At 54.2% G+C, this 24,472-nt stretch overlaps 1 protein-coding gene and 1 long non-coding RNA gene across 7 annotated transcripts; one reads left to right on the top strand and one right to left on the bottom strand.

Moving 5' to 3' along the window:
• Positions 1-6,084: 6,084 nt before the first annotated feature.
• On the bottom strand, positions 6,085-8,661 carry LOC125543362 (uncharacterized). Of its 6 annotated transcripts, XR_015618442.1 has the most exons (5): positions 8,070-8,654; positions 7,837-7,941; positions 7,188-7,398; positions 6,827-7,053; positions 6,085-6,238 (listed from the first exon to the last, which is right to left on the bottom strand). It is a non-coding gene; the product is annotated as an uncharacterized LOC125543362 (long non-coding RNA). The 6 variants fall into 6 exon arrangements; XR_015618443.1 differs by having other exon boundaries at positions 7,188-7,941; positions 8,093-8,661; XR_015618440.1 differs by having other exon boundaries at positions 7,188-7,941; positions 8,070-8,660.
• Positions 8,662-9,150: 489 nt separating this feature from the next.
• On the top strand, positions 9,151-9,976 carry LOC147978995 (uncharacterized). Its single transcript, XM_087516695.1, has 3 exons — positions 9,151-9,321; positions 9,413-9,583; positions 9,692-9,976. Exons 1-3 carry the CDS (start codon positions 9,151-9,153, stop codon positions 9,974-9,976), a joined length of 627 nt encoding a protein of 208 aa, XP_087372821.1.
• Positions 9,977-24,472: the final 14,496 nt, after the last annotated feature.

Below are 24,472 nucleotides of genomic sequence, written 5' to 3'. Positions count from 1 at the left end.
CTCGCCGCCGCGGGAGTTCTTGGACGCCACGGCGAATGGAGGCGGCGACCTCCTCATCGTCAGGTTCCGGTTCACTTTCCTCCGGGTCGCCGGCGCTCCGCCCCGTCAAGCCGGAGCTGTAGGAGACGCCGCTTGGGCGCCGCACCCACAGCGGCACCCTCGTCATCAACGAGGGCGGCGCCCCTCCCCTCATTCCCTCCGTCTCGTCCGGCCGAAGACCGAGCCGGGGTTGCTCCCTGTCAAGAAGGAGCACGCGGAGATGGCCGCCGCTGACAAGACCGCCCTCAAGTGGGCGAAGGTGGACTATGTCTGCGAGCAGGTGGAGCGCAAGCGCCGGGCCTATGAGAAGATCAAAGCTCGGCGCCACGGACGTGATGAGGGCGGCGTCGTCATCCTCAATAGCGATGACAAGGAGGATGCGCCCGGGCCGTCCAACCCCCCGCGCGTCGACGACCCTGGTCAGGGGTGCAGCAGGGATGGCGGCGGCTCCGGCAGACGCAGGACGGCGGCGGCGGCGACGACGACGACGGTGACTACACCCGGTTCTACAGGCTTCTCGGCATGTAGAAGGTGGGCGGCGACAACGGTGTAGTAGGGCTAGGTGTAGTTGTTTTCTGTTTTTTGTACAAATTTAAATGAAATCGCCGAGTTTGTGCCGTGTTTGTACAAATTTAAATGAAATCGTCGAGTTTGTGCCGTGTTTGCGCCGATTTGAGGGCGACCTGGGGTAGCGACTGGGAACACAATCGCCTTCATGACGAAATTAAACGTGGGTTGAGCCTCAGACAACACTTTTTCGATGTCCTGAGGGGCCGAACGGCTGCTAATAGAAGAGAAAAACAGAGATGGATCAACACGGGGGGAACGAGAAGGAGCCATCGGCAAAATCAAGTCACGGACAACTAGGGTGAGGACGGCTTCCAACCGCAGCGCCGCACAACGACGTCCTCCGGCGCATGCCCCGGCCCACGGAATACAGGGTGCTCCGACTCTTCGACGTGTGACGGTTGAGCGCGGCGACGGGGACATGGCTACACGCGCGTTCCCGTATGTGTGCGACTTGGACTTGGCGTCTTCATGCGTGACAGTGGCTTCTGGCGGCGCAGCCAACGACCGACGCTTGAGAGGCTGCTCTGTCCAGCCAGACGTGTTGTTAGTAAAGATTGGATTGCATGCGACTCAATTTATTGATCGTGTGCAAGTGCACATTGTAGGTACAAGGGTGCACAACCTCGACTTGTCTTCCAAACTATACACTATACGTAGGAGAAAGAAGACGTGACAATACATGACCCTAACCTATATGTACATACACATTCAACATCCCCCTAGTCAAAACATCGCTGACGATATAGAGACTTGACCGAAACTCCTCGAAGGTGGATGTCGGAAGCCCCTTAGTCATAACATTGGTGAACTGTTAAGCGGTGGGAACATGCAGAACGCGGATCCGTCCAAGTGCAACCTGCTCACGAACAAAATGTATGTCGAGCTCAATGTGTTTCGTCCGGCCATGATGAACAGGGTTAGCAGATAGGTAGACGACGGAGACATTGTCGCAGTACACGACCATGGCCTTATGGATATCGCAAAGCAACTCCTGAAAGAGTTGGCAAAGTCAAGAGCACTCAGCAACAGCGTTAGCCACTGCCCGGTATTCCGCCTCAGCGCTCGAGCGGGAAACCGTGGGTTGTCGTTTAGATAACCACGAGATCAATGATGACCCGAGATAGACACAGTAGCCTGATGTAGAGCATCGAGTATCCGGACAGCCAGCCCAGTCAGCGTCCGAATAGGCCACAAGGTCGATGGAGGAGGATGCCGTCAGTGTGAGCCTAAGAGCCATGGTGCCACGGATCTAGTGAAGGATTCGCTTCACCAGGGTCCAATGGGAGTCATGTGGAGCATGCATGTGAAGGCACACCTGCTGCACGGCATACTGGAGATCCGGACAAGTAAGCGTCAAGTACTGTAACACACCGAGGATGGAGCGGTAGAATGTCGTATCTGGCGCAGGCGAGCCGTCAAGTGCAGAGAGATTGGCCTTCGTGTCGATAGGCGTGGGGGCAGGCTTGCAGTTAAGCATGCCTACGCTCTCGAGAAGGTCATGAGCATACCGATGCTGATGAAGAAAGAACCCGTCAGCGCACCGTGCAACCTCGATGCCGAGGAAGTAGTGAAGAGGCCCTAGATCCTTGAGGGCAAACTCATCACGGAGACGAGCAATGAGCTGATGAAGAACCTTAGTAGAGGATGTCGTCAGGATGATGCCGTCAACGTAGAGCAAAAGGTAGGCAGTAGCAACGCCCTGATGGTAGACGAACAACGACGCGTGGGGCCAGGTGGAGCGAAAGCCCAGCCGCTGGAGGAAGGCGGCGATGCGCTGGTACCACGTGTGGGGTGCCTGCTTGAGCCCGTAGAGGGATCGAGAGTAGGTACACGTGATCCGGATGAGTGGCGTCGACACGAATCCAGTGGGCTGCTGGCAGAACAACTGCTTGGCGAGGTGACCGTGAAGAAATGCGTTGGAGACGTCCAACTTATGCACAGGCCATGCACGAGACACCGCGAGCTGTAGGACAGCGCACGTCGTGCCCGGTGTAACAACCGGAGCGAAGGTGTCAGTGAAGTCAACTCCGGCGGGCTGCCGAAACCACAGACCACCCATCACGCTTTGTAGCGCTCAAGAGAACCGTTGGTGCGGGTCTTGTGACAGAACACCCATTCGCCGGTAATGACGTTGGCGTGAGGGGGGCATGGCACAAGTTGCCACGTGCGGTTATGCTGCAATGCGTCAAACTCCTCTTGCATCGCGGCAAGCCAATGAGGGTCGCGAAGAGCAGCGTGAGCTGAAGAGGGAACCGGCGATGGTGACGAGGTCCATGTGGTGCATACTCGTCGGGCGGATAGCGCGTGCTGGGACGGAGTACATCGGCGTGAGCACGAGTCATCATGTGGTGGGGCACCACCAGGGGAGCGGCGAGCGAAGGTGGTGTTGAGCCCGGCATGCATGGATCCAGAACCCGTGGGCGACGAGGCGGCCACACCTGAGGAGGCCAGCAAGGTGGTCGCGCCCGAGGAGGCTGGCGAGAGGGCCGGCGAGGTGGCCGCGCCCAAGGGAGGCGGCAAGGCGGCCGCGCCTGTATCAGTGGCCCTCGTCCGGCTAGGATGCCAGGTCTGGAGCGCGTCAGGAGGGGGCGGCGAAGATGTCGCGGCCGATGGTACCTGGTGAAAGGGAAAAATTCTCTCGTCAAAGTAAACGTGTCGCGAGGTGAACACGCGGTGGGAGATGGGATCCTAGCACCAGTAACCTTTGGTGTTGGGAGGATAGCCGAGGAATATGCAAGCAAGGGAGCGTGGTGCGAGCTTATGAGGGGTGGTGGAGGCGATGCTAGGGTAACAAAGACACCCGAAGACATGAAGCTCGTCATACGAGGGTGGAGTGCCGAAGAGGAGCTAGTGGGCTGCATAGTTCCAGCGAACACGACATGGACGTATGTTAGGTAGAAGAGATGCGGTGGCGAGTGCGTCGGGCCAAAATCGAGGAGGCACGTTAGCATGAAAGAGAAGGGTACATACACAGTCATTGAGAGTGTGTAGCACGCGTTCAACGGGACCGTTCTGATGAGATGTGTATGGACATGTGAGGCGAAAGATGGTGCCATGTGATGCGAGAAGTGTGCGAACGACAAGGTTGTCAAATTATTTCCCTTTATCGGTTTGGAGTGCATGTATGGGACGATCAAACTGTGTGGAGACGTAGGCATAGAAAGCCGTAAGAGTCGTGAGTGCATCAGACTTGCGACGTAAGGGAAACGTCCACACATAATGTGAGAAATCGTCTAAGATCACGAGGTAATAAAGATAGCCAGTATTGCTCGTGACTGGAGATGTCCATATATCACTGTGAAGTAATTGGAACGTAAAAGAAAATATGGTGGTGGATGCACTAAACGGAAGACGAACATGCATCCCGACACGACAAGCATGGCAGGTATGGTCATCGATCTTATTACATGATGAGAACTCCGAAGAGTATGAGGAAGTGCGACTGAATTGGGATGACCTAAACGAGCATGCCAGAGGTTGACACCGATGGAGAGGGTGACATGGGCGGCGGTGGCAATGGAGGATGAATGCACCTGGTATAGCTCGTCTAGGCTGTCATACCGGTGGAGAACCATCCGGGTATGAGCGTCCTTAACGGAAAACCGATTTCGTCAAATTCAACAGTGACAAGATTTTCACGAGTAAAAGAACGAACAGAAACTAGATTCTTGATTAGCGTAGGTGAGACAAGAATAATAGCATGGATATAGAAGGAAAAGAACTATGACCGATGTGTGTGATAGGTAAAGAAGAGCCGTCATCGACGGTAATGCGAGTGGATGTGTGAACCGGATAGGAAGGGATAAGGTTATCGGGATGTGTTGACATGTGGGCGGTAGCGCCCGTGTCCATGTACCAATCACCGCCGCCACCAGAGTTACTCGGTGAAGGAGCTGAGTGCAGTGCCGCAAGAGGAGCGGGATCCTAGGGCATTGCAGGGCCCCCGTAGGGCTGGGGTGGGGGCAGTGGCGGGTAGCCACCCGTCATCGGCTGCGCGGGCAGTGGTGCGTAGCCGCCGCCAGGCGGCTGTTGCGGTGCCACCAGGGACGCCTGATGGTCGGTCGGGCACAAACCGAGAAGGTTCGGTGCAGGGTCGCACGAAATCGGTGTGCGGTGGGCATGGCCCACTTCGGTCCACGGGTTGGCGCCGGTGAGAAGATTAAAGGCACTCGAGAAAGAGGAGTCCATGGCAACAACAGTAGATGTCCAAAGTGGATGAGGATTAGGGTTTTTGTGGGAGATGAGATGGAAGGAAGAGGGGCAACAACGGCGGCACGGACGACGACTGTAGTGGCGAGAGGAAGGGGTTGCAGCGGCCGCTGCAGGAGGGACGAAGGCGGCGGCAAGGTGCGGCGGTGGCGTGGGTAGGGAGAGAGGCAGCGGTGGCTGCGATGGGAAGGAAAGAGGCCGGCGGCAACAGGTTGCAGCAGCGGCGGCAAGGTATGGTGGCGACGTTTGTAGGGAGAGAGGCTGCAACGGCAAGAGGGCGGCGGCTGCGGTGAGAAGGAAAGAGGCAGCGACGGCAAGGTGCGGCGGCGGCGTGGAGCAGAAGTTTAGATCGCATGAGAGAAAACGAAAACTAATACCATGTTATTAGAAAAGGTTGGATTGGATGTGACTCAATTCATTGCTCACGTGCAAGTGCACATGTATAGGTACAAAGGATGCACAACATCAACTCAACTTGTCTCTCAAGCTATACACGGTACCTAGAAACGAAGGAGAAAGGAGGCGTGCCCTAACCTACAAGTGGCTGGGGCCCGCCAAGTGCGTGCTTGTGGCACACTTTTCTTGCTGAAGCATCTCATTACGCCTCCCGTGCAACTATTTTCGCGGAGCAAATAAAAGCTAGAATTATGTGGCAGACATGTACAGATACATTTCACATGCTCTTGGCTTCTTCTTTCTTATGTATATGCCAAGATGAGATTGAGACTGACTGAATGGAAAAAAGATCACAAGCCAAAATGACTTAGCTGATCAGAAGATACAAGACTGAGAACATGATATAGGGATGAGCAAGAAAAGTTATTCATTTGGTTTCTGCATAACATTTAGTACATCCTCTCATCAGCTAATGTGCTTGCATATCTCCATCGCCCTTGGTGATGAAACAATTCGCAAGTGTTAGCAACAACCAAAAGAAAATTTGGCCCAAAATTAACTAAACATGTAGTCTAGAGAGAAACATTCCATCCACATCTGAAACTTAAGAGATCTACTGACCAAGGCTTAATGCCTTTTGATCCTTTCATTATTAAAAACAGTAGGTAATTTTAGACAATACAAGTGTTGGTTGCTGTTGAGTAATATCCATCTATTTAAGATGCACACTCCAATGTGTTGGATTATGCTTACTGGGTATCGAGCTAGAACAACGCGAGCTAATCATGAACCAACCAAAAATAGCCAGCTGAGAAGATGCCCAGATCATGAGCTAGCTGTGTGTATATATATGGTAGACTGATATGATACCTGCACGAGCTAGCTGGGTGACCTCTGCCTCTCCTGAGCATGAGAGATACTAAAGATGATACATGGATCATATGTATAGGCGGTAGCTGATGTCGACGGCGGTGCGTCTAGAGACGATGAACAGTGAGAGAGAAGATGGCGGTTTGCCTTGCACCTGAAATAGAATGTGCAGACTTAGTGGCTTCCAGAAATCAAAGTGATAGAATAAAGAGCTAGATGTACATGTGTCATTTTACAATCAGGTGTTTGGTCACTTTTAACATTGGTATATTGAGTTACACAGCTTCATTCGTTTGATCAAATGCTAGTGGCATTTGACTTTGCATTTAAGATGATAGTAAAAAATAGGTGGAGTTTTGCAGATTAAAATTCATTCTGCTCTTTAAAATGATCAGTTTTAGCGATGCACTCCAATTTTAGGCGCAACTTTTATAAAACATAGTAACTGACGGAATGCATATAACAGAGCAAAACATAAAATTCATTTATGTTTGTCTTTCTTTACTTTGACTGACTGAGCGCATATCTTTATTTTTTTATGTTCCAGTTGACAAAGAACATGTATCTTTTAGAAATGTTAACAATTCTTGAATTCTCAAATAGGTTAAGATTGTCATGTGTGTATTATTTCCCCAGGCCTAGAAGAGCTCTCCCCTAGTAATGCATGACTTTATGATATATATCATTTCGAGACTGAAAATGAATTTTGATGAGAGAAAGATAGGGAGAGGGAGAGAGGAACCTGGGATCCTCTAACCAAGCATTCGAGCTGCCTATCAGGATGACAATGACAACACGAGGGACAATTATGGCGGCATTGTTGGAGACATCTCGATGTGAGGATGATAGTGACGACACCGAGAATGGTTACCTTAATTTTCCATCTCCTGATCCAAATAAAATAGACGAGAAAAAAGACATGGAATGCAACTGACATGAGTACATACGCTATCCAAAGCATTTTGTGACCTGCAAAAAAGAAAGGGCACGACACTTGTTTTAATAAACTATCAGTGATGTTTTTTGTCTTCTTGGAATAACCCAATCTTCAGATACTATCTGCCCAGTGGCATTAATGCTTTACCATGCAATATGTTTGTTACCTGAGATACAGCTAAATTGTAATTCTGATGCTGCTAGGCAAAGACGAACAGTTTCAACTCCATCTTGCGTGTTTGATAGCATGCCTTAAGCTGTAACCATCTGATAGCAAATGAGCATATGCCGCACAAGCGTAATTTTTCATACTGGCAAATTGAGATTCACTTCCGCAGGAGCTTGCATACGAGCCATATCAATAAACCTATCTGTTGCCTAAAAGAAGAATGGAAATCTGATCACATATGCAAACAATGAGTCAATGCTGAAACTCAGGGCAAAAAAGTAACCTAAATACAACCACTGTGAGGCGGACAATAAATTGATAAGCATACTCTGGCTCTTTCAGTGAAGTGCTTTTGGTTCAACAGTTTATAATGTTGTTAAGCAGTTCCCTATCACACTTTAACTTGTACTAGAAATTTGACTTCCAATATATATTCAATTAACAGTGAAGAACTGGATACTCAAGAATATCCAATCACAATTCCATAGATGTAAAAACTGCAGTCATATGTGAACTCTATCAAAGACTGACATTAGAAATCTATGCCTCTCTGTCAAGAATATCTAATCCCCATTCCATAGTTGCAATCCCCATATTCTGTTTCCTTCCTTGCATTGAGAAAAATTGTCAAAACAAGCTAATCTCACCGTCCAAATAACCAATTTGAGAGATAGATGGCATGTGATTCCTTTAGCTTTGTCAATTCAGAACATAGTCCCACTAAACATCTATTGGCTCCAGCGTTTTCCCTTCTTCCTCACCAGAACATGAACAAGAAAGCACAAGCATCAATGCTCACAAATCTGGAAATTATCTACAGTCCAAGTATCTATGGCCAAATTCGATCCATACTAGAGGAGAGGGAAGGGGACGGTTGTACCAGAGAGATGTAGGGATGGCTACCAGGGAGCGCCAGAGGCTTGGCAGCGGCGTGGTCGATTGCTTGCCGGTAGCACCAGAGAAGACGCCGGCGTGGCCGTGCTTGCTAGGATGGCGGCACCTAGGAAATAAGGCAGCACAGGTAACCAAGGGCTCGCAGGAACAGATCGGCGAACATCCGCCTCGCACGAACTCCACCCCCGCCGCGCGAACAGCCCGGCCGATGCGAGGAAGATGGGCCTGGCGCTCCTACCGGCGATGGCGACGGCGAGCCTGCCACTCCTCTCCGACTGCTCCGGCCAACCGGGCCCTGGGCTGACGACAAGCAACATCCGTCAGCCCTGGGCGTCTCCAGGGAAGAAGGACCGTCCATGGGCGACGTGGAGGAACTCATCTGGGTGGGGCTCCTCTTCCCGCTGCTTCATCGTGACGAGGGCTCCACCTTGCGTGGCTGCTCCTCCCACGGTCATCCCTCTCCGGTGGGCAGTGCCAGAGGAACAATGGGGCGGCGGCGGCGGCGGCAACCCTAGTTTTTTTTTAAGTGTACGCCGAGGCGTAGTTGGGGAGGAACGAGAGAGACAGGGAGACGCATTTTTAACTTTTCCCCTTTCCGCACAGTAAAAGACACGTGGCATAGCCTTTCATGCGCCCTTGTAGCGATTGTTTTTTTTAGGGTTCCCTTGTAGCGATTGTTAATGGGTTTAATACGTGAGTTAATACCACTATTGGTACATAAACTTGTAGGGGTGGGAACAGTTTCATACACAAACTAAAAAACCCCACAAAACTAGTCCTCCAACTTGACTGCTGTAACAAATTCATACAAAGCAGCTGTGGATGCGACATTTGGCATGCCACGCTGGATTTTGGCACACGCCTTACTTTTACAAAAGCCCCCTCGCACTCTTTGTATTTTACAAAAAGCCCCCTCGCCCTCTCTCTCTGCAACGATTCCCCATTCGTAAATCCCTAGCTCCTCCCCTTTGCCGTCGCCCTCTCCGCCGCCAGCCGTCTTCGCCTTCCCCTCCGACGCCCTGTCGGCCGCCCTCTCCGCCGGCAGCCGTCTCCGACGCCCTGTCGAGATGAGCGGGAAGCAGCAGGCAGGACGCCGTGGAGCAGGGGCGTCGTCGTCCTCAAGCCACCCTCTCCCGCTCAATGGATGTGACCTCGCCGGTGCCGACATGACGAAGGACGGTGAGCCTTGGGCGAAAATCACCGGAGAGGTGCGCTACATGGATGTCGATTTCTGCAAGGTGCGTGTCCCCATTCCCCTCGCCGATTTGCTTCGGATGCCCATGAATTTGAGCTTCCTGATGCTAACATTTGATTTGATGGCCATGGTAGGAGGCTGAAAACCTACCCGAATTTGACTGGGGTATACCTCTTTCGTCTCCTGATGCTGCTTTCAATGGCACTGACAAAAGTGACCATTGTTGCCACTTACTGAAACCTGCGAGAAGAGTTTGCTCTGATGGATATGACTATGGTCGTAGATTTCTTGTTTGTCCTCGTGAGGTTAGTCAAGTGCCCAACTTTTGTTTACAAAAGTGTGTTGTTTATCTGTAGTTGTTAGAGGTTGATGTGACCAAATTGTTGTACTGAACAAATTGGTTTGTTTTGCAGGGTTATGATACATGTGCTTATCTGAAGTGGGTGGACAAGGAATGGCAGGGGAGACCTAGGCAGGTGATTGGCAAACTTGCTGAAGAGAATGTGGCTCTTCAGAAATTTGTGTTTGACAAGGATGCTGAAATTATGAGGCTGAAGGAAGAAAGGAAGGCCATGATCATGAAGCACAAGAAGGAGATCAGAACTAGGGATAGGAGGGAAATTTGGTTAGCCTGTTTGGTCTGCTGCTCTGCACTGTTGTATGGTGTTATAGCACTAGTGATAAGAGGTTTTGTGTAGTAAGTTAGGTAATTTAGTATTTGGCATGATTTGAGAGGTGAAACTATTTGTTATCAGTTGCTACTTGTACTGATTATATGAAATCAGTGGCTACCTATTATCTATGTTCAGTGTTGTAAACATTCCAAACTGGAATCAGTGGCTTGAAATGAAATCTGTGGCTTGTACTCATTTCTGTGTACTTAACTGAAAATTCTCTTATTTGACATGAAATCAGTGGCCACTTTACTTAACTGAAAAATTCTGTTGCAAAATTCTCTTATTTCACATGAAATCAGTAGCTTGTTTACTTAATTGAAATCAATGATTCTCTTATTTCACATGAAAATTCAGTTAACTTAAGCAAAATTCAGTTAACTTAAGCAAAATTCAGTTAACTTAACAGTGCAAATTTCAGTTAAGTTAACCATTTCGAAGGGGCCCAGGGATCTTCAGGTAGTACAACTTGGCATATTTGGCACAAAGTGAGCACCTAGTATGCCGGGGTACTGATCCACGAACACCTATGGGACCGGCGGACCGGATCCCTTTCGGTTCGGCGGGGGCGGAGGTCGTGCAAAGAGCAAATCGAGGCGAGGCACGCGAGCGATTTACCCAGGTTCGGGCTGCACGGATGCGTAAAACCCTACTCCTGCTTTATGGTTTGTATTGATTTCTAGCTCGGGAGCGCGGAGTGCTACAGTACACACCAGCGGCTAGCAAGACCGAGCGTGAGTGTTCCAACTGGCTAACCCCCCTCTACGTTGCACACGGGCCTCCTTTTATATGCTCAAGGGGCTACCGACAGGTGGCAACGGAGGTAAAGGGCAAAAATGGAAAGGTGCTGTGGTAGGCACAGCTATCTGCTACAGTGTATCATACCTAACCCTGACGGCAGGGGACAAGGGTCTTAAATGCCCGTCTGTGTCGCCTAAACAGTGCGAAAAGGGACCGCCAGGGACGCCACCGTTCGCCACGATGGCGATCTTGCCAGTGCCGCTTGCCACCGCACGTCCCTAGCTGTACAGCCTTCCGCCACGTACGCCTGGAAGGGCCCCAGAGCGACACGTTGGTGAATGTGCTGGAGCGCGGGCGCGGAGAGGTGGCTTGCCGCGGCAAGCGCCTTGCCGCGGTCGTTGTCTTGTCGCGTCCGGGAGCTTGTCGCTCACCGGGTCTTGCCGGAACGCGTGGTGCGCCGCGGCAAGTTCCTTGAAATGCCTTGAGTGGCCTTCCCGGCAAGCTCCTCTTGCCGGGGTCTTGTCTTCTTGACTTGGACACTTTGTTCTTGAATGGCTCCAGAGGAACCACGGAGGATCTTGGCGGTCACCCGGCAAGCCTTGCCGCGGGATGCTGCGACTGCCCGTGCACAAGTTCGGAATACTAGGGTACCCCTACTCTAGTACACCGACAGGAGCCCCCGGGCCTGGGCCATACACGGTGCCGAGCGCTGTTGGGCCAGGCCCAAAACAGGGCACGGGCACGCGCGGCCTAGGTTACGCCATATCTCACTCTGTATCCACCGCGCCCTCCCCGAACGGCACGCGTTGAATGCGGCGTCGTGGGAGAGGTCGTGGGGGTTTCTTTATTCGGAAATGCGGAACGTCCGCCCCTCCCCCTTTATAAGCAGGGGAAACAGGGGCAGTTGGCCTACTCGCCCGTTGCCGTTCCCAATCTCAGAAATCTCCGCCGCTCCCTTGCCTCCCCAAAGCTGAGAGAGAGAGCAGCGCTCCGCCCCCCATCGCCACTAGCACCACCAACGCCGTCGACCTCCTCCACTACTTCCGCCATGGCTCCAAAAGCCGACAAGGGGAAGACCGTGAAGACGACCGAGGCGCAGTGGCTCGCGGCGCTGCGGAAGGAGCGGTCCGTTTCCCCCCCAAGCTCGGCGCGAAGGAGCTGAGGGAGAACTACTATCTGTTCTGGTCGGCGGAGACGCGCGCGCATCCGCGCACAAAGGTTCTCCCCGCCGCCGCTTGGAAGAAGGCTCCGAATGGGTACCCCTTCTTCGCATTGTTCTTCTATTGCGGGCTCTGCCCGCCCTTCTCTGATTTCTTCTGCGACATCATGAACACCTATGGATTCCATCTCCTTGACTTCACCCCCAACGCCGTCCTGACAATGGCAGTTTTCGCACACCTCTGCGAAAACTTTGTCGGAGTCCTTCCCAACGTAGCCCTCTTCCGCCACTTTTTCATACCCCGAGTAGAGAGAGGAGAGCCTCTATCCGGCGGGATTGCCTGGATCTCAAGGCCCGGCAAGAAAGAGACCTATCTGGAGGGAGAATTCCACGGCAAGTGGGAGGAGTGGAGAGCTGATTGGTGCTGGATTGACGAGGAGAGCCCGCAGCCATTTACCGTCCGACGCCGAACCCCAGTAGCACGCGGCAGCGATTGGAGTGACATGGCTCCGGAGGACGCCAGGCTGAAGATTGCCGTCACCAGGATCCTGCGCCTGAGGCTTGCCGGGCTTACTGTTGGCGCTGTTGGCGCAGACTTCCTTCGCCGCCGCATCGCCCCCTGCAGGAACTGGGGAGGCCCACTTGGGAGTTCAAGAACGCGGCAGACATCATGAGGCTGCGGCCAGGCCTCAATTACAACTTCACAGTCCTGGAGCTCAACACGATGTTGCAGGAGCTGTTCAAATATGACCCCCAGCATCCCGAGGTGTTCAGGTTGCCGGGGGGCGTCGTGCCTTTGTGCAACAATTCCGCGCTCGACCGCATCCGTGCAATGATGCCGGAGTGCGACTCGCACGGGATTGTGCCAACTTGGCAGGAGCCTGCAGACGAGGTCGTGCAGCAATTCTTCGACGACTTGGTGGAAGTGCCAATCCGCCTCGACGAGAAGGACGGCCTCACCCGCGACACCACGGATGCGGAGATGGCGCTCATCGCCACTAGGCTGGAGGAGGCAGCGGCAGTTGCAGCCGCGGGCGAGTTCGGGTTCACTGTGGAGGAGGCCGATGCAGCAGAAGCGGCAAGCCGTGCCGAGCGAGGGGAGCCTGCCGGCAAGAAGGGGCTTGCCGGGCAAGACACCGAGCCGAGCGAGCACGCCAAGGACACGAGCGGCTCGTTGCAAATCAACTCTTCTTCCACCTCGTCTTCAGACAGCCCACCAGAAGCAGAGCCTCCATCCCCACCAAGAAGGCGTCTCCGCAAGGTTGGTGATGTGGCGGAGCGGCAAGTGGGCCAACAGTCGCCACGCCGCGTGACACGCTCGACCACGGCAAACACCGTTGCCGCGGGAGCGCCTCATGCTACGACGACAACTGGAGCGGAGTCTAGCCGGACCACCGCTTCAGTCCCTGCCGCTACTCACGTCGCGCCGACAGCCGGAGCGGGGTCGTCTCGGACCGCCGCCACTGCTCCCGCCAAGCGGCCAAGGGAAGCTTCTCCTCCGTCTCCTCGCGCCAGGCGCGCGCCAGGCTTCGACTTCTCCACGTTAAGCTCCAACGAGGAAGAAGAAGAAGAGTAAGCTTCTCTTGTTGTACTTGCATTTCTTCAACTCTTGATGTTGGTCTTGTTTCTCACTTGCTTTTCCCTGAATCTGTTCCTCTTTAGGACTCTGGCCCAGAGAGCGGCAAAGAGAGCTAAGGCCCCGGTGATCATCATCGAGGACGAGCCCACTGCGACAACAGGTGGCGCGCCCCAGACAACCTTGCCGGAGCCGGCGACTTTCCTCCATGGCAGCCCCCAACGTAAGTGTGTGAATTATTTTCCGCGGCGAGGCGTGCATGGGTACTTGTCTTTGCTGATATCTGCTTGTTGACTTGTGTAGGAGCCGAGCAGCCCCACCAGGAGCCAAGGGAGAATCCCCCGACAAGGGAGAATTCTTCGTCAAGGGAAGGCTTCCCGGTGAGGGAGAAGTCTCCGGCAAGGGAGGGTTCTCCGGCGAGGGACAGCGCCAGCGGCCCCCCGACGACGGAGACCACGACCGCAGAGCCTGGTGCAGGTACTCCCCTTGCTTCAAAACTTCTCTTGGATCCTTCTTTTCTTGATCTTTATGGGTTTCTGCTGGATTCTGTTTGACTCTTCTCCCCTTTTCCGGCCGTCAGATCCATCTGCTGTGGAGCAGATGGAGATAGAGGTCGCCGCCGACGAAGCAGCCGGTGCTGGAGACGCCACCGGCGCAGAGGCCGCCAAGGCTGACGCCGCAGCAACTGGCGAGGAATCTGGCGATCGTACTGACGGCCCAGAGGCCGCAGGAGCGCCAGGCGCTACGCCGACCGCCGACCCATCCGCCGAAGCCGCAGCGCCAAGTTCCAAGGAGCCCCAGCCGGGCGTTTATTTGAAGGTCGGCGACGACGTCTTCATCAATCTTCCCTGGGCATCAAGCTCCAGAGCGCCGGTCGAGGGGGAGGTCTTCGACGGAGAAGTGCTCGCCTCCGCGGGGCTGAAGCTGGTCGACGCGCCAAGCAGCAGCAGCAACGGGCCTGAAGAAGAGCGGCTGCTGCGCAGGTTGATGTCGCTCTACCGCGCGCGACAAGCCAAGCTGGAATCCCGCGAGGCGCTTGTCGCGAAGGCGGGAGCAGACATTGAAAAGCGCGCGGAAGAGCTCGGGGGTTTCCACCGGGAAGCCCTCCGATCCCTGGCGGAGGAGCGGGAGCAGCTCGCTGAAGCGCGGAAGGCCTTCCTCCTTGAGAAGGCCGAAGCCGAAGAGCGGCAACGACTTGCCGCTGTGAAGCTAGCCGCAGAGGAGGGCGAGCTGGCGCAGCGGAAGGTCAACCTCGATGCCCATGAGGAGGAGCTTGCCGTGCGCGAGGGAAAACTCGGCGAAGCCCTCAAATAAGCAGAAGACGCCGCCGCCGCCACCGAGGCCGCCAAGGAGGAACTGAAGACGAAGGTGGCGCAGCTAGAAGCCGAACTTGCCGAGAAGGGCAAAGAGCTCAGCGCCGCCAAGGACTCCAACGCGAGTTTTGAGTTGAAGCTGACCGCTTTGACCAAGACGCTGGACGGCGCCAAGAAGCGGGAGGCGGCCTTGAAGGAAGAGATCAAGGCCGACAAGGCGCTGCTGGAGAGCGTTGCCGCCACCCAGAACGCCTTCAAAGAGATTGTGGAGCATTGGACGGAGAGTCTGGTGGATGCTGCCACAGATATTGACAGGGAGTTGGTGCAGCTGGGGATGGGAGATTTTGGGTATCCCTCCGACGACAACCTCCAGCCCAGCGCCAAGCTCGTCCTGTTCTTCAAGGGCGTGGCGACAGCCCTTCAGCGACTCCGAGAGAGGATCCCCAGGCAACTAGCTGACGAGTCGCGCGAGATTTGTGCAGGAGCCCTCGAGAAAGTGTTGATGAAGGTGGCCTTCCACAATCCGGGCCTCCGCCTCACCAACATCCTCAGGTCCTTGCCGCCAGAGGCTGATCTGGAGGAGCTCAAGGCCCTTGTCGCACCCATTGTGGACAAGGTGAGCGGGATTAAGAGGGTCGAAGGCGATCGCGTAGATTAGGCCGCCCATTTCTTCTTTCCTTGTCGCTGTTTGACATGTTATAAAAACAGACTATTAGGGCCGCGACAAGTTATCCTTGTAATATAACTTTATTCTAGGCAGTCATTGCAATGTTATTCCCTTTACTTGACTCTTTACTTTGTATGCTTTTTACCCTACGCTTTTAGGGAACTTGCCGGTGCAGGCATCAGAGCCGCGAGCACTGAGTGCGGGACGTCAGCAGCCTGCTGGTGGTGCCGCTACCGGCAAGAAACCTTGTCGTGACTAGTTGCAGCTCACTTAAGTTGTTGAGCGAACTCGAAACAAGGTAAGGGCACTAGCAGCTCACGACTCGAAACAAAGTAAGGGCGCTAGCGGCTCACTTAAGTTGTTGAGCGGACTCGAAACAAAGTAATGGCGCCACTAGCTGCGAGTTGGTTCCTCCGCGCACATGTTTTCCATACAAAGTGCGGTCGTTCAAGGGAGATAACTTAAAATTTTAAAAAATTTGATTACTCAAACTTTGGCAACTTAGCTTTTCTGTTGTCTGCTTCCCGGCAAAGCGAAACTTTCTTGAACGGCGCCTGGTCCATACCATCGTCTTCTCCTTCCCCCCCCCCCCCCGGTAAACTTGTGGGCGAGGGGAACCTTGCTTTCAAAAGGAAGAAGAGACAATACAGATATGGAGCTTTATGGCTCGTTATTGCTTACCGTGGGGTAGGTGCTGCACAAAGTGTCAGATCATATATGCCAAAAAATAGAAAGCATAAAATTGACAAAATGTGCGGAGCACATGAGCTTTACTTATGCACGGGATCTGCGCCCGGCTTTGTACAAAGGATTACATGCAACAGCGGCAAGACTTGTACAAAAGGTGGTTGCCGGAACAGGTTCCGACAACCGCGCCTTACGGGTAAAACTTACGAAGATGCTCAATGTTCCAGGAGTTGCTCACCGGAATGCCATCTTCGGTCTCAAGGCGGACAGCGCCAGACCTAGTGACTCGTTTCACCCGATAAGGGCCTTCCCACTTCGGTGTCAACTTGTTGGAATTCTTGGCGGACTGAACGCGCCGAAGAACAAGGTCGCCTTCCTCGAGACTTCTGGCGTTAACTTTGCGGCTATGGTAGCGGCGCAAAGCTTGCTGGTAGCGAGCAGCTCGCACAGCAGCCTGAAGACGGTCTTCCTCAAGGAGCAGCGCGTCATCTTGTCGCAGCCGCTCTTGCTCGAGCTCATCATAAGCGAGCACTCGATGTGACCCGTATATGAGTTCCGTGGGGATAACTGCCTCTGCTCCATAGACTAGAGCAAAAGGTGTCTGTCCAGTGGCTCGATTTGGCGTCGTTCTGATCGACCAAAGAACCACCGGCAGCTCGTCGATCCAGTTTCTTCCGCACTTGTGCAGCCTGTCGAAAGTTCTGGTCTTGAGCCCGCGCAGCACTTCAGCATTTGCCCTCTCCGCTTGACCGTTGCTTCTCGGGTGAGCAACAGAAGCGAAGCAGACCTTGGCGCCAAGATCTTGGACGTACTGCATGAAGGTGCGGCTCGTAAATTGCGTGCCGTTGTCGGTGATTATCCTGTTAGGGATCCCGAAGCGGCAAACAATCGACCTGAAGAACTTGACTGCTGACTGTGCTGTCACCTTCCTCACTGGTTCCACTTCCGGCCACTTTGTGAACTTGTCGATTGAAACGTACAAGTACTCAAAGCCCCCGACAGCTCGGGGGAAGGGGCCAAGGATGTCGAGCCCCCAGACCGAAAATGGCCAGGATAAAGGGATCGTCTGGAGAGATTGAGCTGGTTGGTGTATCTGCTTGGAATGAAACTGACACGCTTCACACTTGGTTACTTGTGCAGTTGCATCCTGGAGGGCTGTTGGCCAGAAGAAACCTTGCCGGAAAGCTTTACCGACAAGTGCTCTTGCGCCAATGTGGTGACCACATATGCCTCCATGTATTTCTGCCAACAGCTTTTGTCCATCTTCCCGGGGAATACACTTCAATTTCACACCGTTGAGTCTTCTTCTGTATAGTGTCTTGTCGACAAACTGGTACATACTTGACTGCCGGGCTACTCTCTCCGCTTCTTCTTGCTCTTCGGGAAGTCCTCCTGTCTGAAGGAAATGGACAATCTGCTGTGCCCATGCTGGAGCTTGTGACTCGACAACAAGGACTAAAGGCAAATCTGCTGCTGCGGGAACATCCGCTTCCACGGCAAGAACCTGCAGCTCTGCCGGAGCTTGACGTTCCCCGTCAAGCTTGCCGGAGCAAAACTTGTCGGGAGCTTCTGCTTCAACGGAACAAACCCTAGGGCTTGCCGGAGCATCTTGCTCCTCAGCGCTCTTGGTGTTGATCTTGGAGACTGCTGCGGGAATATCCACTTCTACGGCAAGAACCTGCGGCTCTGCCGGAGCGTGATGTTCCCCGGCAAGCTTGCCGGAGCAAAACTTGTCGGGAGCTCCTGCTTCAACGGAACAAACCCTAGGGTCTGCCGGAGCAGACTGCTCCTCAGCACTCTTGGCGTTGATCTTGGGGACCTTCTTGGCGGCGGCTTCGGGAAGCTCTGCCGGCAAATAGTCACCAGAAACCAACTTCCTCTTCTTGCTCTGTCCAGCTGATGGCGTTACGGACGGCTGAGTCAGCTTGAGCACAAAGATCCTTGGTTCCACAGGTAACTTAAGTGCGGCACACTTTGACAGGCCATCTGCAATGGCGTTCTGAGCTCTTGGAACATGCTCCATTTGTAGGCCGTCAAAGTGTTCTTCTAGCTTTCTCACTTCGTCGACGTAAGCTTCCATCAACGGACTCTGATAACTCTTGTTTACTTGGCGGACGACAAGCTGTGAGTCACCCCTGACAATGAGCTTCTTGATCCCAAGGTCTGCCGCGATCCGGAGACCGGCAAGCAAGCCCTCATATTCTGCAGTATTGTTCGTTTCTTTCTCCTTAGGGAAGTGCATCTGGACTACGTACTTGAGGTGCTCACCGGTGGGTGCGACAAGCAGCACGCCAGCGCCGGCGCCTTGCAGCGAAAAGGCACCATCAAAGTACATCAGCCACTCTTTGCTTGCTTCCTTGTCGGGGATGCTCGTTTCTGGAATTTCTTCATCTGGTGTTGGCGTCCATTCTGCTATGAATTCTGCCAATGCTCTGCTCTGGATAGTTGAAGTGCTTTCAAACTTGAGGCCAAAGCTTGACAGTTCTAGTGCCCACTCAACAATCCTGCCTGTCGCTTCTGGATTCTGCAGTATCCTCTTCAACGGAAAGCGAGTGACAACGGTGATCTCATGTGCTTGGAAGTAATGGCGCAGCTTTCTTGAGGCCATGAGAAGGCCGAAAAGCAATTTCTGCACACCAGAGTACCTTGACCTAGCCCCCTGCAGAAGGGAACTGACAAAGTAAACTGGGCGCTGCACCATCTTCTTGTGTATCTCGTCGTGTATCTGCGCAGATCCATCTTTGTCGGGACCAGAGCTTGTCGGGGAAGCTCCCTGCTTGTCGCTGTATGCGCTTGCCGCGGTTGCTGGCTCATCATCTGCCTCCCTCTCTGCTACTAACGCAGCACTAACCACTTGATTGGTTGCCGCTATGTATAGTAGCAACTTCTCTTGTGGCTTAGGTGCGACAAGTATTGGAGGGGAGGACAGGTATCTCTTCAGGTCTTGCAGCGCAGCCTCCACTTCCGGAGTCCATTTCATTGGACCTGCCTTTTTCAATAATTTGAAAAACGGCAGGGCGCGCTCAGCAGACCGAGAGATAAACCTGCTGAGAGCAGCCACGCAACCGGCAAGTTTCTGTACATCCTTGACGCGCTTTGGTGCTTCAATCTGCTCAATGGCCTTGATCTTGTCGGGATCGGCTTCAATTCCCCGCTGAGACACGAAGAACCCGAGAAGCTTGCCGGAGGGAACTCCAAACACACACTTCTCTGGGTTGAGCTTGAGGCTGATCTTGCGCAGATTTGCAAGGGTCTCGTCTAAATCTTGAATCAGGGTTGCTCTGTCCTTGCTCTTGACCACTATATCATCCATGTAGGCTTCCACATTTCTGTGTATTTGTGGCTCAAGAGCAACATGGACTACTCTTGCAAATGTCGTACCAGCATTTTTTAATCCGAAAGGCATCCGTATGAAACAGTACGTGCCACATGGAGTAATAAATGCGGTCTTCTCCTCATCCTCTTCTGCCATGAAGATCTGATGATATCCTGAGTATGCATCAAGAAATGAAAGCAAATCACATCCGGCGGTGGAGTCAACAATCTGGTCAATGCACGGCAAAGGAAATGGGTCTTTGGGACAAGCTTTGTTAACATCGGTAAAATCGATACAAAGTCTCCATTTCCCGTTTGCCTTGCGCACGACTACAGGATTGGCCAACCACGTGGGATGGAGCACTCCTCTGACAAGGCCTGCTGCTTCCAGTTTCTTGATCTCTTCTGCAATGAATTCTTGGCGCTCCACTGCCTGCTTCCTGACTTTCTGCTTGACGGGCCGCGCATGGGGACTAACGGCAAGGTGGTGCTCAATCACTTTCCTGGGAACACCGGGGATGTTAGACGGCTGCCATGCAAACACGTCGACATTCGCCCGCAGGAAAGCAACGAGCGCACTTTCCTATTTAGGGTCGAGCGTGGCACTGATGGTGAAGGTACCACCAGTGCCGTCCTCCTTGGCGGATACCTTCTTTGTCTCTGGCAGAGCTGCCATCGTCTTCTTGCACTTGCCGGTGGAGCTCGATGGTGCGTCCTCGACGACAGCGCAGCACTCCGAAGAGGTGCGCTTGCCGGAGTGAGCATCAGAACTCTTGCCGGACTTGGTCTTCTTCCCCCCGGGAGCTTCAGCGGCAAGTGGATTGCGATCTGCCGTGGCTGCTGCTTCCCGGTAGATCTTGTCGACACAGATAAGAGCATCCTTCTTGTCACCGGGGACAGAAATGACGCTTATCGGGCCTGGCATCTTCAGCATGTTATATGCGTAGTGAGAGGCTGCCATGAACTTGGCGAGTGCTGGACGGCCAAGTATCCCATTGTAAGGCAATGGAATATCGGCAACGTCGAATGTGACATTCTCAGTCCTAAAGTTTAGCTCGCTGCCAAATGTTACCGGCAGCGTGACCTTCCCCTTCGGCTTGCTCCTTCCCGGATTGATTCCTTGGAATGTGCCGGTCTCTTCGAGCTCGCTGTCAGGGATTTGGAGTTTTTGGAGTACAGCGGAGGAGATCAGGTTTAAGCCGGCCCCGCCGTCAACTAGCATCTTGGTGACTTTGAGGTTGCGGATAGTTGGTGATACCAACATCGGCAAACACCCGACCGCAGTTGTGCGATCAGGGTGATCCTCAATGTCGAAGATGATAGGCGTGCTGGACCACTTCAGAAGCTTGCGTGATTCGATAGGTGGTTCTGCTGCATTAACTTCCCGCACCCACTGTTTGAGTTGGCGGTGCGAGGTATACAGAGAAGCACCACCGTCAACGCACAAGACCTCTGTGGCTTTCTGAAACTCCTGCTCACTGGTCTCAACATCATCCATGTCTTTGTCGCCGTCGTCGTCTTCATCGTTGTCGCGGCCGCGGGGAGGTCTGTCTCCTTGCCGCTGCTTGGCCTTACCGCGGCGTCCTCCTCGGCCAGCGCGCTTCTTGCCAGATTCTGCAGCGCCACCTTGGGCCCTCTCCTTGTCTCGCCGCTCGTACTCAGCCTTTTGCTGCTGGACAAGCTGCTCGACCTTTTTGCAGCTCTGGAGGTCATGGCCCTTGGTGCGGTGAATCTTGCAGTATTGCTTGTCGGAGCCGTCCTGCTTGTCGGCGGCTGCCACAGCCTGGCAGTTGGCGCACGCGGCAATCTCCTTACCGGAACTACCAACTTTGGCCTTCTTGGCGCCACCTTCGTTGCCGGGCTGCTCAACGACTAGCACCTCTTTGCCTTTCTTCTTGCTGTTCCGCCGCCGGTTTTTCTTTGCCGGGGCAATATCCTCACTGTCAGATCCTTCTGCTCCCGTCTTCTCTCCGGGGAGTCTCCTCCCTTCCTCAGCGCGTGCACACTTGTCGGCCAGGGCATATAGCTCACTGACGTCTCTGATCCTACACATCGCCATCTCCTCCCGCATCCCGCGGTTACGCACGTTCTGATGAAACGCGCTGATGACCGCGGCGGGGTGGACGTCTGGGATGTTGTACTGTACACGGCTGAACCTCTGAATGTACTTGCGCAGGGGCTCTCCTTCCTTCTGGACGAGCAGATGGAGGTCACTCTCTTGGCCATGAGGTTTGTGGCCGCCTGTAAAGGTGCCGACAAACTGATGGCATAGATTTGCCCAAGAGGATATGGAGTTGTCCGGCAAGTGCATGAGCCAGGACCTGACGTTGGGCTTGAGTACCAACGGGAAGTAGTTGGCAAGGATCTTGTCGTCCCGCCCCCCAGCAGCCTGTACCGCGATGGTGTAGATGCTGAGGAACTCCGACGGATGCGACTTGTCGTCGTACTTCTCTGGTACATCTGGTTTGAAATTCTTCGTGCTGGGCCACTGGACTTGCCGCAGCTCACGAGTGAACGCAGGGCAACCTACCGCGTACGGCAAGTCGCCTGGTTCCCCTGGCGCATGTATGTCAACAGAGGGCCCAGCGCGCTGGTCTGATTGACGTCGCGCTTCTCTTCGACGCTCGATGCGAGTACGAGCGTCTTCTTGTTGTCGTTCTTGAAGAATTTGGCGCTGATCGCGACGAGCTCGCGGATCTGGCGACGCGGTGGAGTCGCTGTCGAGGTGGAACCGGCGAGTCGGCGATCTTGGCCTTCGGGGCGGAGAGTGCACAGTAGTTGCACCCCCACCAGTCTTGTCGTCTCCGGCTCGTGCCTGGCTGGCTTGCCGCGGCTGAGACGTGCTCGGCCGCCGTGGAGAGTCGCCGTTGGCGAAGCCGATGAGACTCTGGATGGTGGCCCTCCAGTCGTCGATCTTGTCCGCCGTTGGAGGGTAGTCTAGGAGCAGCTGAGCTCGCGCCAAAGCTTCTGCTGCAGTGGCGGGTGGCGGTGGCGAACGGTGCGAGGAGCGGGATATGCTCGGACTTCTAACTACGTTAGAAGGAGCAGTATCCCGTCCAGGCGACCGTGCCTCGCTCGTGCCAGCATGTTGGCGTACATGGTGGTCTTGAGCGCTCCGAGATCCACCAGCTCGATCCTGATCTAGCGAGCGCATGGTACCATGAGTACCATGACGCTGCCGGTCCCGCGCCTCCTAAGACGGGCGCGGTGCATGTACGGACGCCGAGGTCTTGGAGTGCGCCCGGTCGTTGTGAGAACCGGCTACGCCGCCGGTGGGCAGCGCAGCCTTGTCCTTGGACCTGGCAGCACCGTGAGCTCCGTCGTTGACGCGCGTTCTTCCGCCGGCGCCTGCCCCATCAGCCGTTTGCTCTGGCGATGGTGGGCTCGGCGCGGACGGAGCAGCTGCCTCCGAAACCTTCTTCTTCGGCGGCATGTTGATGAAGATGATGAAGATCTAGCTTGCGAGAACGCCGGATCTGGTTCACATAACTTCGACGCCCCCTACCTGGCACGCCAAAGATGCCGGGGTACTGATCCACGAACACCTATGGGACCGGCGGACCGGATCCCTTTCGGTTCGGCAGGGGCGGAGGTCGTGCAAAGAGCAAATCGAGGCAAGGCACGCGAGCGATTTACCCAGGTTCGGGCCGCACGGATGCGTAAAACCCTACTCCTGCTTTATGGTTTGTATTGATTTCTAGCTCGGGAGCGCGGAGTGCTACAGTACACACCAGCGGCTAGCAAGACCGAGCGTGAGTGTTCCAACTGGCTAACCCCCCTCTACGTTGCACACGGGCCTCCTTTTATATGCTCAAGGGGCTACCGACAGGTGGCAACAGAGGTAAAGGGCAAAAATGGAAAGGTGCTGTGGTAGGCACAACTACCTGCTACAGTGTATCATACCTAACCCTGACGGCAGGGGACAAGGGTCTTAAATGCCCGTCTGTGTCGCCTAAACAGTGCGAAAAGGGACCGCCAGGGACGCCACCGTTCGCCACGATGGCGATCTTGCCAGTGCCGCTTGCCACCGCACGTCCCTAGCTGTACAGCCTTCCGCCACGTATGCCTGGAAGGGCCCCAGAGCGACACGTTGGTGGATGTGCTGGAGCGCGGGCGCGGAGAGGTGGCTTGCCGCGGCAAGCGCCTTGCCGCGGTCGTTGTCTTGTCGCGTCCAGGAGCTTGTCGCTCACCGGGTCTTGCCGGAACGCGTGGTGCGCCGCGGCAAGTTCCTTGAAATGCCTTGAGTGGCCTTCCCGGCAAGCTCCTCTTGCCGGGGTCTTGTCTTCTTGACTTGGACACTTTGTTCTTGAATGGCTCCAGAGGAACCACGGAGGATCTTGGCGGTCACCCGGCAAGCCTTGCCGCGGGATGCTGCGACTGCCCGTGCACAAGTTCGGGATACTAGGGTACCCCTACTCTAGTACACCGACATAGTACATTCTATTTTAGGATGTGTGCACATGGGCACAACATAAGCAGACAACCTACAGTTCAACAGCAGACACACATGGGCAGAGAACATGCAGTTCAACAGCACTTCAACACCAGATTGCCAACATATATGCCAACAGATACAGCAGTTCAACATGGACTGCTCAAAATAGATAACTTATATGCCAACATATAGATCAGCATACCTAACTACTCTTCTGCACCTCTTCTGCATCTTCTTCAGTTCTTGAGCTGTTGCAGGCGGATGGAGCGGCGCACCTTCTTCACCTCTTTCTTCAGCGGCGCCTTCTTCTTGTTTTGCTCTGGCTCCTTCACCTCTTCTTCTTGTTCAACCTTCACCTCTTCTGGCAGGAGCTCGACGTCCGGCAGGAGCTCGACGTCGATGGGCATGTTTCTGCCACCCTCTCTGGCGACCGGCGCAACGAGCACAACCTCGTCCGCATCCGTGCCGTCGTCACTGATGACAACAGCCTCTGTCAGGTCATCGTCAGAGGCGTAGTCCGTAGGGTCGACTGGAGCAGGCTGCGCGAGCACGACGCCGACGACGTTCGCAGGTTCGTCGTCGAGGGGGACCGGGGCCAGAGAGGTGGTGGAGCGGTACATCCACCAC

Source organism: Triticum urartu, chromosome 3A, assembly GCF_056163025.1.
Source record: "Triticum urartu cultivar PI428250 chromosome 3A, HENAU_Tu73, whole genome shotgun sequence".
In the NCBI taxonomy this organism is placed as follows: Eukaryota; Viridiplantae; Streptophyta; class Magnoliopsida; order Poales; family Poaceae; genus Triticum; species Triticum urartu.
Note: the sequence above shows the minus strand (reverse complement) of the source record. Positions and strands in the feature narration are given on the sequence as shown.